Source organism: Ranitomeya variabilis, chromosome 5 (genome assembly GCF_051348905.1).
Source record: "Ranitomeya variabilis isolate aRanVar5 chromosome 5, aRanVar5.hap1, whole genome shotgun sequence".
Lineage (NCBI taxonomy): Eukaryota > Metazoa > Chordata > Amphibia > Anura > Dendrobatidae > Ranitomeya > Ranitomeya variabilis.
In genome coordinates, this window is record NC_135236.1 from 80908500 (window position 1) to 80924110 (window position 15611).

General features: G+C 43.9%; 1 protein-coding gene across 1 annotated transcript; it reads right to left on the reverse strand.

The window, feature by feature from the left end:
* Nucleotides 1–10333: 10333 nt before the first annotated feature.
* LOC143774875 (uncharacterized) lies at nucleotides 10334–12922 on the reverse strand. Its single transcript, XM_077262650.1, has 3 exons — nucleotides 12585–12922; nucleotides 12269–12431; nucleotides 10334–11479 (listed from the first exon to the last, which is right to left on the reverse strand). Exons 1-3 carry the CDS (start codon nucleotides 12679–12681, stop codon nucleotides 10468–10470), a joined length of 1272 nt encoding a protein of 423 aa, XP_077118765.1. The 5' UTR covers nucleotides 12682–12922; the 3' UTR covers nucleotides 10334–10467.
* Nucleotides 12923–15611: the final 2689 nt, after the last annotated feature.

Consider the following 15611-nt stretch of genomic DNA (forward strand, 5'->3'; position numbering starts at 1 on the left):
GGGCCCCAGGCAGAGCACAGGGGCCCCAGGCAGCATATGGGGCCCCAGGCAGAGCACAGCGATATTTTGGACCACTGTGCGGTGTTTCAGACCCCCTGTGTGATGTCTGGGGCCCCGTTCTTAAGTATATTAAAGATTAAAGTAACGTATATTAAAGTATATTATAGATCAAATTTGACACGTTTATGAGCACCATTGAGTGATATACTCAAGAATGACATAATTTTTCAACATTTTATGGTTTCAAACTGTAAACACTCAGAGTTTTTTTTACTTCAACCAGAAAACCTTAACGGTTCATAAAAAACTTGACTGTTCAGGATATGATAAAAGTCATAGTATTCTGAATCTTTAACTTATAAAGATACCTTTACATGGGGTGATTATTGGTTCCAGAGAGGCTTTCGGCCGATAATTGTACACATGGCTGGTGACAGGACAATACAATATAAACGTTCAAAGGTAAACACTGATAACATTAAAATCTAATATATAATTGCCTAGAATACTACTTCCGGCAATTTGTGCCAACTTCCGTGGCTTTGTCCGGAGATAATGTCCGGAGATAAGTGACGTCACCAGCGTCCTACACCTGCTCAGGGTGGACAAAGATATATGCCTTCGTGGTGCGCGGCACTTTTCTGATTGGTTGCCGCCTGCCGCGAGCGACCAATCAGAAACGTGCCGTACTGTGACACACTCCGCCCGCCATTTTGGTGTGATTTTTGAATTTTTACCTCACAGCAAGTTTGTACTGCGTGGAGGCGGTCCCAGTGACGTCGCTCTTCAAGCTCCTGCCGAATTTCGTCAAAAAAATGATAATACCATTTACCAAAACTATATATATTTAGTTGTGAAGTGGTTCAGTGACATTTTCACACCAATTTTGAACTTTTGTTTGGTGTTTTCTCCATATACTGCCTATTATTCACTGACTGTTATACTGAGAGACTGCCGTTTATTAACCTCTTCTTTGCCACACTGGGTATATTGTTCTATTATTTGCCACATAAGGACATTGTCCATTATTGCCCAGCAATTTCTCTGCAATATAAACTGCCTATTTATTAATATCTGCATTCCTGCAAAGAACTATTGCCTATCATTAACTGGCTATTTTCCTACTACCTGACACTGCCTCTTATTAACCTGTTGTTTGCCACCACCACGTTTAAAGCTGTTTAGCTTAGCCAACATGAGCTCTAATAGTAAGGATACTAATGACACACAGCCCAAAGCTGCTGATGGCGCACGTAAGATTAGGTCTGATATAAAGTATACTAATAATGCAGAGCAAAAAGACGCCGATGCCGCACGTAAGCGCAAACAGCGTGCTAACAAGAGTACAGAGGATAGATGCAAGCGCCTGGACACTGTTAAGTATACTAATGACACAGAGTCCAAAGCTGCTGATGGCGCACGTAAGATCAGGTCTGATATAAAGTATGGTAATGATGCAGAGCGAAAAGCCGCTGATGCCGCACGTAAGCGCAAACAGCGTGTTAACAAGAGTACAGAGGATAGATGCAAGTGCCTGGATACTGTTAAGTATACTAATGACACAGAGCCCAAAGCTGCTGATGGCGCACGTAAGATCAGGTCTGATATAAAGTATGGTAATGATGCAGAGCGAAAAGCCGCCGATGCCGCACGTAAGCGCAAACAGCGTGTTAACAAGAGTAAAGAGGATAGATGCAAGCGCCTGGATACTGTTAAGTATACTAATGACACAGAGTCCAAAGCTGCTGATGGCGCACGTAAGATCAGGTCTGATATAAAGTATGGTAATGATGCAGAGCGAAAAGCCGCCGATGCCGCACGTAAGCGCAAACAGCGTGTTAACAAGAGTACAGAGGATAGATGCAAGCGCCTGGATACTGTTAAGTATACTAATGACACAGAGTCCAAAGCTGCTGATGGCGCACGTAAGATCAGGTCTGATATAAAGTATGGTAATGATGCAGAGCGAAAAGCCGCCGATGCCGCACGTAAGCGCAAACAGCGTGCTAACAAGAGTACAGAGGAGAGATGCAAGCGCCTGGACACTGTTAAGTATACTAATGACACAGAGCCCAAAGCTGCTGATGGTGCACGTAACATCAGGTCTGATAATAAGTATACCAATGACGCAGAGCGAAAAGCCGCTGATGCTGCACGTAAGCGTAAACAGTGTGCTAACAAGAGTACAGAGGATAGATGCAAGCGCCTGGACACTGTTAAGTATACTAATGACACAGAGCCCAAAGCTGCTGATGGCGCACGTAACATCAGGTCTGATAATAAGTATACCAATGACGCACAGCGAAAAGACACCGATGCCGCACGTAAGCGCAAACAGCGTGCTAACAAGAGTACAGAGGATAGATGCAAGCGCCTGGACACTGTTAAGTATACTAATGACACAGAGCCCAAAGCTGCTGATGGCGCACGTAACATCAGGTCTGATAATAAGTATACCAATGACGCAGAGCGAAAAGCCGCCGATGCCGCACGTAAGCGCAAACAGCGTGCTAAAGAGACTACAGAGGACAGACACAAGCGCCTGGACACTGTTAATGCTGCTTGCAATAAACGCATTACTAATGAGTCTTAAGTAATAAAGCTGCTGCTGCACGCTCTCAACGTTGCAAACATAATATTTCCACGTCCTCAGTCATAGATTCTGCCCACAATACAGCTTCTTTGTCTCCATTCATAGAATGTGTGCAGCCTGAAGCTCCTTTAACCGTTGGTAAATCTGCACGTAAGTGTAAACACTGTCCTACTTACACTCCAAATGATAAACGCCGTCGCCTGCACACCGTTAAGTCTGCTTATAAGACATGCTTCACACCTGACTCTTCTAAGGCAACAAACAAACCATTACCAAATGCAGCTGGTGCACGCCGTGAACGGTGCAAAAAAACCGCTTGCACCTCCATATTAATAAACCCTGACCACGATACACCTTCCAACTCCTCAGTGATTGAATCTGTGGACAGTGAAGATCCTCTACCAGGTCCACGTTTTATATATGTTGGCTTACAGAAACATTCCAATGCTCCGTTATCACAACCTGTACCTCAACATCCTACAGGTTATACTAATGATGACAGTACCATAGTAGAACACTCCTGTGGTCCTATGAACTATTTATGTGAACATTGTCAAGCATTACATTTTAATGCTGAGATACCAGCAGATAAAAATTTTACTCTGTGTTGTCACAAGAGTAAAGTGCATATACCTATACCCCAATATCCCGAGGTCTTTAAACGATTGCTGACAGGGGAGAGTGAGTTCAGTAAGAATCTCATGGAAAATATTCGTAGTATTAACAGCTCATTTGCTTTCGCCTCCATGGGTGCCAATATATCCCCTCCACCTGGACATGGCCCTTACTGTTTCCGTATACATGGACAAATATATCATCGTACTGGAACCCTACATCCCAGTGATGATCAAGTTCCAGCTTATGCCCAACTGTATATTTTGGATACCGCTACCGCGAATGAACAACGTTTAAACTGTGAACAAAATCAAAAATGTCATCCCACTTTGATGAGTATAATTGCTCTTCAGTTAGACAATGTGAATCCCTTTGTTGCTGCCTACAAAATGTTACGAGATGTGGAACATGAAGAACATCTTAAAGCTGAAGCTAATGGCACTCTCATGCCAAATATCATCATGGCCCTTAAACAAGATCGGAATCAATACCCTCGCCGATATAATAATCCAACTGTCAATGAAGTTGCTGTCGTATTTGAAAATGACAATGGAGAGCCACCATTTAATCGTGATATTTTAATACATTTACAACCGGACCCCAAAAATCCTTTGGCGCCAAGAACACAACAGGTCAGCATTCTACACAGTAATTTAGATGCTTTACTCTATCCTTTATTTTTCCCTTACGGAGACCAGGGCTGGCATGATGGCCTCAAGCAACAAGGGCAAAGTCTACGCAGAGTTACACAACTGCAATATTACTGCTATGTGCTGTCTGTCCGTAATCAGTTTAATCCACTCCTGAATGGTGGCAAACTCACTCAGCAGTACTTAGTGGATGCTTATGTGAAAATCGAGGCAAATCGCCTAAATTATATCCATCAACACCAAAAGGATTTGAAAGTAGAGGATTATTGTGTACTCCAGGAACATCTCCAGAAAAAATCCATTGAGAAGGGCATCCCCATTGGAAAAACGGTCATTTTACCATCTTCGTTTGAAGGCAGTCCCAGGAATATGCAGCAGCGGTACCAGGATGCCATGGCTATTGTGACTAAATATGGTCGTCCTGATCTATTCATCACCATGACCTGTAATCCGAAATGGAATGAGATTACTGAGAATTTGGAACCTTGGCAGCGTGTGGAACATAGACCTGATTTGGTGGCACGTGTTTTCAAAATAAAACTGGAAGCACTCTTAAAAGACATTAACAACGGATTATTTGGGAAAGTTTGCGCTATGGTTCATGTAATTGAATTTCAAAAACGTGGCCTTCCACACGCTCACATTTTGATTATTATGGACAGCAACTCCAAATTAAGGACTGAGGAGGACATAGACAATACAGTGTGGGCTGAAATTCCCAATCCTACCCACTACCCTCACCTCCATAAAATTGTTCTCCAACATATGATTCATGGTCCGTGTGGAGAACACAACCCAAATTCTCCCTGTATGGATCTGGGGAAGTGTACAAAAGGTTTCCCTAAAGATTTGCAACCAAGAACCATCATAGCTAAGGACGCCTATCCTACTTATCGCAGACACTTTGGCCCATCTTTTCAACACCATTCTAACATGATTGACAATTCGTGGGTGGTTCCATATAATCCGTTCCTGCTATTAAAATACAAGTGTCATATAAATGTCGAAGTTTGTGGTTCCATTCAGGCTGTGAAATATTTATTTAAATACGTCTACAAAGGACATGATAAAGCCAATCTTGAAATCTGCCAGACTAACATCCAACATGATGAAACACACCAATTCATGGATTCAAGATATGTCAGTGCACCAGAGGCAGCTTGGCGAATATTCTCATATCCAATGCATAAACAATCTCATAGCATCATTCGCCTTGCTGTACATCTACCGCATTCTCAGCCACTCTATTTTCATGAGGATGACTCTATTGGAAACATCAAACAAAAGCTCCATCAAAATTCTACACTTATGGCCTACTTCAAGCTTAATCAGAACGACCATCATGCTCATATTTATTTATACCGTGAAATTCCCGAAAACTATGTTTGGAAAGAAGGTTCTTGGGAAGTTAGAAAGCGAGCAGGTGGTTCTGTGATTGGACAAATGTATACTGTCAGTGTGAAAGACCAAGAACGCTACTATTTAAGATTGCAAATTGCCTCTTCTGAGAAAAAGAGGACTTAACTCTATAGCGCCACCTATTGGAAGTAGCGATCCTACAAGTCACAATCAACCCTTTAATGAGTCGTGCAATATGACTTAGGATTAAAGCCAAATCAGTATCTCAATTCGCAGACACGGTGTTTCGGGCTGTTGGCCCTCGTCAGTGCGAAGCATGAGAACTGATTTGGCTAGGTGAGAGGCTCTGGAGTGGGGTCTAAGGGGTAACGTTTCTCCTTATGGAGAGTGACATACCATCTCTGGCTTGTCAAGGTAAGGAGGCTTATTCGCCGTGCAATGCTCCTCTGGGAATTTAAATATGCAAATTGCCTCTTCTGAGAAAAAGAGGACTTAACTCTATAGCGCCACCTATTGGAAGTAGCGATCCTACAAGTCACAATCAACCCTTTAATGAGTCGTGCAATATGACTTAGGATTAAAGCCAAATCAGTATCTCAATTCGCAGACACGGTGTTTCGGGCTGTTGGCCCTCGTCAGTGCGAAGCATGAGAACTGATAGGTGGCGCTATAGAGTTAAGTCCTCTTTTTCTCAGAAGAGGCAATTTGCATATTTAAATTCCCAGAGGAGCATTGCACGGCGAATAAGCCTCCTTACCTTGACAAGCCAGAGATGGTATGTCACTCTCCATAAGGAGAAACGTTACCCCTTAGACCCCACTATTTAAGATTGTTATTGTTACATGTGAAAGGTGCAACCAGTTTTGACAGCATAAAAACTGTACACGGAGTCACACATGAAACCTTTAAAGATGCGGCATTAGCTCTTGGCTTACTATTTGATGATAGGCTGTGGAGAAATACATTACTTGATGCCAGTATTCTCAACATGCCAGCACAGCTACGTGACATGTTTGCCTACATTTGTATTTTTGGTCCTCCAGCTAAACCTCGGGACTTATGGGATGAATTTAAGGAACACTTTGTAGAAGACTACTGCCATGCATACCACTCCGACACTCTGGAGTGTGTCAATTGTGAAGGCTATGCTATGACAGATGTCCAACATGTTCTTAAAGCTCATGGCAAAACTTATACTGATTTTAATTTGCCACGTCCAGTCAAGAAACAACACCTCCTCCCACAGTATGATAAAGATTATGAGTTATCAGCAGCTGCTGAAATGAAAGCTACTCTAAATGAGGACCAACTTTTTGCTTTTGATGGTATCATTCAAGCTTTAGAAGACACTAATTCTACAGCAAAGTGTTTTTTCCTTGATGGTCCTGGTGGCAGCGGAAAAACGTACCTATATCATCTACTCCTACATCAGCTAAGAGGACAAGGAGACATTGTGTCACCTGCTGCCACTACTGGAATTGCCGCCAACTTGCTACAAGGTGGACGAACCATTCATTCTCTTTATGGGATTCCAATTCCTGTGAATGAAACATCTGTTTCCAGGATTAAGAATGATACCGATGCAGCAAAAGATTTGCACAGCACTAAACTTTTTATTATTGATGAGTGCACAATGCTATCCAAATATGCATTGCATGTCATTGATAGAGTTTTACGTGATGTCATGACAACAAATGTAGCTCACAAAGAAAAAACACCGTTTGGAGGTAAAGTGATTGTTTTTGGAGGCGACTTTAGACAATGTCTTCCTGTCATCCCTCATGGGACAAGAACTGATGTTGTAGAGAGCTGTATAAAATATTCACAACACTGGCAACATTTTACTCGCCTGCCACTTATTAACAACATGCGCTCCATTGATCCTCACTACAGCAGTTGGTTGCTTCAACTGGGAAATGGTGAACTATCTAATGAACATAATCTTGGAGATGATGTAATTGAAATTCCTCCAGACATGGTATGCACTGGCTGTTTAATAATTGAAATTTTTGGAGATAATCTTTGTATTGATGTGAATGACACTGAAAGCATAAATACAGCTGCATCTCGTGCAATTTTATGTCCAAAAAATGAGGACGTTGAGAAAGTCAATTCCCAAGTCATGGATTTATTGATAGGTGACTATACTGAATATATCAGTGATGATTCCATCGATCCTGATGAAGCTGATGACCTCGATCAATACCCACTTGAGTTTTTGAATTCACTAAGGCTACGTTCACATTTGCGGTGTGCGCCGCAGCGGCGTCGCCGCAACGCACAACGCAAACAAAAACGCAGCAAAACGCATGCACAACGCAGCGTTTTGCGCCGCATGCGTTCAACGCATGCGGCGCAAAACGCTGCGTTTTTTGCAAACGCAGTTGCGTTTTCAACAAAAAACGCAGCGTTTTGCGCCGCATGCGTTTTTTGTACAGTGAGTCATTCTTCAACCCACCCCCTCAAAAAAAGGGTCTACACAATAGATAAGGGACCACCAATGGCTAGAAGAGGGTTGGTGTTTATGCAATTGTGTATATATACCTTGGCAGACATGAATTCCTCCCATTTTGCTGGTATTCATGATGGAGCGTCCCATGGACAGTGTTATCATGGATATGGAGATGGAATTAGCCTTTGCTCATGCCTATGCTGTTGCCTGTTGTCATCAAAGGGAAAGGGAAAAACGGAGATGGAGTCAACGCCGTTTTTGGATACACCCTATCTTGGAAGTCCGGGAGAGCCGTGGAGCATACCATAGCTTGTTTGGCGAACTGAATGAGAACCTGGAGAAGTATTTCGAGTACACCAGGATGTCTCAGGACAGCTTCCGGTATCTGCTGCGTCGGGTGGAAGGATCCATTGGCAGGCGGGACACACAGCTCCGGAGAGCTATTTCCGCAGAGGAGCGGCTTCTGGTCACTCTACGGTACGTAGCTGAATGACTGTGATATGTTCTTCCCCTTTTTTTTTTTTTTTTTTTTGGGGGGGGGGGTTGGTATGGTCAATGTACTTTTATAAATTACAATGTACCTTAATGTAATTTATTTATCTTCTTTGCAGTTTCCTTGCTACCGGAGAGACATTGAGATCCCTTCATTTTCAGTTCCGGATTGGAGTCTCCACCCTTTCCGGAATTATTGCTGAGACCTGCCGCGCTTTGTGGGATAATCTCCGGGAGGAATTTTTACCCGTCCCTACAAGAGAAATCTGGGAGGAAAACGCACAGAAATTTGAGCAGGTGTGTTCTTTTCCAAACTGCATTGGCGCGGTGGATGGAAAGCATATTCGTATTACCAAGCCAGGGAAAAGTGGATCCATGTTCTACAACTACAAAAAATATTTTTCCACTGTGCTAATGGCAATTGCTGGTGCCGACTGCCGTTTTCTGGCAGTGGACATTGGGGCATTTGGCCGTTCAAATGACTCACGGACATTTAAGGAGTCGGATATGGGCCAAAAATTATATAACAACAATTTTAATTTCCCCCAGCCACGACCTCTTCCCCACACCGAAGGCCCTGCGATGCCATTTGTTGTGGTTGGGGATGAGGCATTCCAAATGTCTGCCAACCTATTGAAACCCTACTCCAGTCGGGGCCTGTACCATACCAAAAGGGTGTTCAATTACAGACTATCCAGGGCCAGAAGGACTGTGGAGTGCGCCTTTGGCATCCTTGTGTCCAAATGGCGGATATTAGGATCCGCCATTAATCTGAAAACTGAGACAGTGGATGAGGTGGTGAAGGCGTGTGTGGTTCTCCACAATTATATTCTGACCAAAGAGAGACTGAACATTGAACTGGATGAACCCATAGCCAACCCATTGCCCGATTACCAGGATCATCCTCTGAGGACAAGTGTTGAAATTGCACAGATGAGGGATCGTTTTGCGGCCTATTTTGTGTCAGATGTTGGCCGTGTGTCCTGGTAAGATACAATGGTGTAGTTTTTATGTTTTACTGTTGGACTTTATTCTGGATTTAAATACACCAATAAATCCCTGTATTGTGATTGTAGTAATAAAATAATTCTACATGCTGTGCAATAAATCCGTTTTGGTTGGTTTGCTTATGTCAAATATGGCACCTACCTATAGTTCACTAATGTGATAACCCTCTTTTGAAAATGTTGTTTAATAAAAAATATTTCTAATTTTTCTACCCTTTTTCAATTAAATTTATGCCATAGCATCTAACATATTTATTTGTTTATAAGATCGCCGTGTATCGTTGTGTTTGACAGCAAAAACAACGATACCAGCGATGTTTTACACTGGTAACCAGGGTACACAACGGTTACCAAGCGCATGGTCGCGCTTAGTAACCCGATGTTTACCCTGGTTAGCAGTGTTAAATGTAAACATAAAAATAAATATACTCATCTTCGCGTCCCCTGGCGTCCGCTTCCTTCACTGACTGAGCGCCGGCCGTAAAGTAAATTCACAGCACAGCGTTGATTTTACCGCTTTGCTGTGAGGGACGTCACTCAGTCAGTGCAGGGAAGCTGACGCCGGGCGATGCGATTGTGAATGTTTTTTTTTTTTTTTTTCATTTTACACTGGTAACCATGGTAAACATCAGAAGTGCGCCCTGCACTTCAACCCGATGTTTACCATGGTTACCCGGGGACCTCGGCATCGTTGGTCGCTGGAGAGCTGTCACACAGACAGCTCTCCAGCGACCAAATACCGATGCTGCAGTGAATTGCATCATTGTCTGTTTTGCTGCAGCAATGTTAAGTGTGAAGGTACCTTTACGGTATGTGTCCACGGTCAGGATTGCATCCGGATTTGCTCATGTTTTTTCATCAGTATTTGTAAGCCAAAACCAGGAGTGGAACAATTAGAGGAAAAGTAGAATAGAAACATATGCTCCACTTCTGTATTTATCACCCACGGCTGGTTTTGGCTACAAATATTGAATTACAATCCTGACCAAATCCGGATGCAATCCTGAGCGTGGACACATACCCTTTTTCTTTGAAAACAACTCATACACTTTAGTGTTTGGAAACACTTGGAAACACCTCATACAGCAATGTGAGACACCCAAAGAAACGTTAAAAATTAAAAATCCAAAAATACTGTCTGACATTGCATATATGAGGTGTTTGAAGCACAAATAAATGGCGCACGGAGTGAATTGCCGAGAAGTGTACGTTAAAAGAAGACCAAATATTTTATTCAATAAAATAATTTTTTATTTGGGGGAAACAGAAAAAAAAGGGAAAAGAAAATTAGGGGGTATCCTAAACAGCCGAGGGGGGATCAACTTCCGCTACCACCGGTGACCGGTAGCTTTGAGTCCTGGAACGTGGACTGGGAGTGGAATAGGAGGAGGAGGAGGAGGAGCCATAGTCAAGGAGGCTTGACGGCAGGTCCAAACCCCCCGCAGGGTACACTAGCGAGACCGCATCATCACTATGGGAGAGAGGAGGCAACACAAGCCGCCTGCGTTTTTGGCTTGGTTGGCTCTGGCTGCTCCTGCTGTGGCTAGAGCCACGATGAGATGGTGTCTGTACTGGAGCAGCCAGAACCTGTGCCTCTGTGTGTGTGTCTGTGTGCCTCCTCTTATGTTTTTTTTTTTTTTTTTTCCTGGCTTCTGCGGCATCTCCCCCAGAAGCACTCCTACGGGAGGATGAGGGCCTGGCAGGAGCAGGAGTGGGCCGCACACTAGTATGGTGCCTGTGGTGGCGTCGCTCGGCACTTGGACCAGGGTGGGGTGGCTGGAGTGACTCTGCAGCAGGAGTCGGAGTCATGCTAGCCAGCGACGGCACTACGGGCAGTGTCGCTGACTGCACGACCCGAGCCTGCTGCAGAGCCCTCACGTAAGAATTGTTGCAGTCCTGCATCACCGAAATCTGGAGTTCCGGCGTAAGGTTTTCCACCATGCCTTTAGCAATTGTGCTAAAAAAATGTTTTGCCGGATTTGAGAGCTCGGCTTCCAGGATTTCAAGGCGCCGTCCCATACTGGACATTTCATCTCTCAACGCCTTGAAACCGTTCTGGAACACCGTGCCCAAGTGCAAAAATTCAGGCATGACTGACCTGTCCGAGGCCCGCTGGCGCTGTCGGGAATACCCGAACGAAGGTGCGCCAGAGGCCTCGGGCAGGGGAAAACCTGACGTACCGGCAGCCGGTTCTCCAGATGATGGTGGTGCAGGCCTGCTGTCGCTGTGGGATGGCTGTGACGGCTCAGATGGCGATCCATGAAGTTCCGCTTCACAGGGGGGAGCTCGCTGGAGGGTGCTGCTGTGTGTCCTGTGAAAAGATAATGAAAAAATTAGTCTTCAATTAATAACCTATCACATACGCCAACTCCTGTCAAAAAAATTACATGACACATCAAAACATTACAATCCCCTGTCTCTCAGTCTGTGTGGCCTATAATAAATTGCTGATTGTTATCGCCAGCTGACCATTAGGGCTCACGATAACAATCATGGACATACCGACGGCAGAAAATGACTGTACATTCCCTCTGCCAAAGGCAATGCATACCCCTGTCATATTTTTAAAAAATTATTGTGTGAAAAACTAATTTCAAGATGCCGGCTATGTTGCAAAAATAATATAAAATTTAAGGTCTATAAAAGAATTAAAAAAAAATAAAAACCAGACTTTGCTGATCTGATCGCAGGAATGTCCATGACGTTAGGATCATGTGATCGAGACGTCATCATTATTCCTGCGATCAGAACTACACTGACTCAGAACGTAACCTGTCATGGACTACAAGGACTCTCGCTTAACCTAAAAAAATTACCGTGGATGGCCAATATGCTACGCTGACTACATTGATGGCCAATACACTATGTGCCTGGGAAATGTACTATGTGGATACGTGGCTAGAACGTGTACTATGTGGCTGCGATATAGTGGCCTGTAAATATACTATGTGTGTGGATGCATAATGTACGTGGCTGGCCAATGTACTATGTGGCTGTGCAATATGCTATGTGGCTGGGCAATGAACTATGTGGCTGTGCAATATGTTATGTGTCTGGGCAATGTACAATGTGCAATATGGTATGTGGACAAAATACTTACTGTCGGCGGCCAAGGATTGGTCTTAGGAACTGTAGTGCCCTGTTGTACTTGTAGGGCACCGACTTGGCCGCAGCAGCACCACTCCTCGATTGCTCCTCCTCAGCACGCAGCCCCTTATTGAAACGGTCCTTTATGGATCGCCATCTGGTCCTCAACTTTTTCACTGTGAATGCAAAGAAAAAATAAGGTTAGATATTTAGCATTTTAAATGGATAAAACAACCGTGTGTGATGTAAAGTTTACGCGTTGATAGCATCACACACGGTTGTGTTTATCCGGGCAAGATGGGTCATAGCAGCGTCTCAGCAATACTCACTAAAGGTGCCTTTGTCCTTCGCTGAGGCACTGTCAAAGCCATCCCACAGCGACTTTGCCACCTCTGCCCACAAACGCCTGATCACCACCTGGTCCATGTGCCGGGGGTCACGGCTGTCCCACAACGGGCCACGCTCCTGGATGCTGGAGATCAGGAGCTCCACATCTATACTCTCCCTGTGGTCCCGTTGTGAAACCTAGAAAAAATAGAAAACAAAAAGGTTACAAATAGGCAAATATAAACAACCATCATCAGCACCTGGCATGATTTGTACCTTTGCCCTATCCTTTGCCATTTGATGTATGTATATTGATGGTTTCTACACCTGTATTTTTGAATGTTTTTGTGCAGGGAGTTCAACTGAATGTTACCTTCCCCCAAATACTTGCTGCCCTGAAAAGCTATATGTAATTAAGCTTAGTAAACAGCCCTAGTGAAACCAGGTTGCTCCTAAGGGTACCGTCACACATTGAAATTTCCATCGCTACGACGTTACGATTCGTGACGTTCTAGCGATATCGTTACGATATCGCAGTGTCTGACACGCTACTGCGATCAGACACCCTGCTGAGAATCGTACGTCGTAGCAGATCGTTTGGAACTTTCTTTCGTCGCTGGATCTCCCGCTGACATCGCTGGATCGTTGTGTGTGACAGCGATCCAGCGATGTGTTCGCTTGTAACCAGGGTAAACATCGGGTAACTAAGCGCAGGGCCGCGCTTAGTAACCCGATGTTTACCCTGGTTACAAGCGTAAACGTAAAAAAACAAACCGTACATGCTCACCCGTCGGTGTCCTTCAGGTCCCTTGCCGTCTGCTTCCTGCTCTGAGTGCCGGCCGGAAAGTGAGAGCAGATCACAGCGGTGCTGCGCTCTGCTCTCACTGTACGGCTGCACTCAGAGCAGGAAGCAGACTGCAAGGGACCTGAAGGACACCGACGGGTGAGCATGTACGGTTTGTTTTTTTACGTTTACGCTGGTAACCAGGGTAAACATCGGGTTACTAAGCGCGGCCCTGCGCTTAGTTACCCGATGTTTACCCTGGTTACCCGGGGACTTCGGCATCGCTCCAGCGCCGTGATTGCAACGTGTGACCGCAGTCTACGACGCTGGAGCGATGATTATACGACGCTGCGACGTCACGAATCGTGCCGTCGCAGCGATGAAAATTTCAATGTGTGACGGTACCCTAATGTTCCTCCCAGCAGGATGCTACTCAAAAAAAAAGATAAAAAAAAACAACAAATACTCACTTGCCGGCCTGACGACACATCTTGGCACCGATCTCCCTGCTCCCGCTGTGTGCCTTCCCCCTCACTTGAAGAAGCCTGTAAAAAAATGTATACAAAAATTAGTGACAATGCTACAAATGGCAGCGAATAGTAAGCAACTGGACATAATTACTCACCGCACTCCCCCTCGCCGATTGGCTATGCTCAGAGTCACTCGCCATTATTGGAAGTTTGCTCTGCAATGAAAAAATGAGCAAAAAATCACATCCAAAGCTAACAATGCCACATACAATAAAACATTAAAACAACCACAATTGACTGTTGACTGATAGGACAATGCAAACTCAAAAAGCGCCACCACAACGCCATACATTGCAAGAGAATACAATAGAAGAAACAATACAAGAATAGACCCAAACAAAATTAAGCAAAAATAGACACCTATGTCCAAATTTTAAAAAATAAAAAATTAAAAAATAAAGAGGAAAAAAAAAGGCACAATGAAATAGCAAACTGCACGCCATACTTTACAATAGCAACAAGACATGATCCAAAACAACACCATATGGTGACATCTACCACAGAAATACATCTGAAAAAGGCGATAAATACCATTCTAGATAATAAGCAATAAACATTACGGGACAACCGCTGTTACAATATACAGCAACCAAAAGAAAAACCATAGTCAAATAGAAAAGAGAACACAAGAAATTTTTAAAAAAGGGCCCAAACAAAAAAAAAAAAAAATTTAACTACACACTTGGCTATGGAAACATTCAATACAGGAGATATATATATGGAAGCCATACAGAAAACGACGTAACCATAATACAATTTAACATATAATGGCATATAGCAGCACGGAACAATAATATACAAATGAAACATCATAAATGTAGCCCCCCACCAGCAAGAAAAGACACTCAAGGAAAGAAAAAAAAATGCCAACAGCATAACCATGAGCCTAGAAAACGCCATACGGTTACCCCAACTATAGAAGCCAGAAAAAGACATGCACCACAAATTTTACAATAAAAAATCTTACAAATAAAAGGCATTGAACATCCGCATGACACAAGAACAACCAAAAATAAATCCAAAACCAATCCAAACCCAGCAAGGCCGCACACAAGAAACGCCAGCATATATCAGAAACACATTAAAAAAAAATGTTAGTATTCAATAACAACCTACAGTGCCATAACCGTACAATATCACAGAGCAAACATTGCACAAATTAAATCAAAAACAAGAAATAAAACACAGAAAAAAAATTATGCAAAGAGAAATATATACTTACAGGTTTGGAAAGCAGGTTGCTCCTCTCTTCGGTCTGCTCTGTGTGCTCTGTGAAAGACAATGGCAAACCCCCCCCCCCTTTTTTATATATATAGTGCTTTTTTTAAGTGTCTAGACAAAGTCTAGACAATGTTTTGCATTTTTGAAAGAAAAACGCATGCGTCGTACAACGCATCACGACGCAAGTACTTGCGTCGTCTGCGTTGTCAATGCAAGTCAATGGGAAAAAAGGCGCATCGACGACGCAAACACGACGCAAACACGACGCATGCGTTTTTTAAAAAGTCTGCGCCGCCCAAAAAATGCAACATGTTGCGTTTGCAGGGCCCTGGCAGGTGCGCCCTAACGCCGCATGCGGCGTACGACGCACCAAAACGCATGACAACGCATGTACATGTGGCCCCAATGTTAAAGATAGGGCCGCACGACGCATGCGTTGCGATGCGGCGACGCCGCTGCGGCGCACACCGCAAATGTGAACGTAGCGTTACACC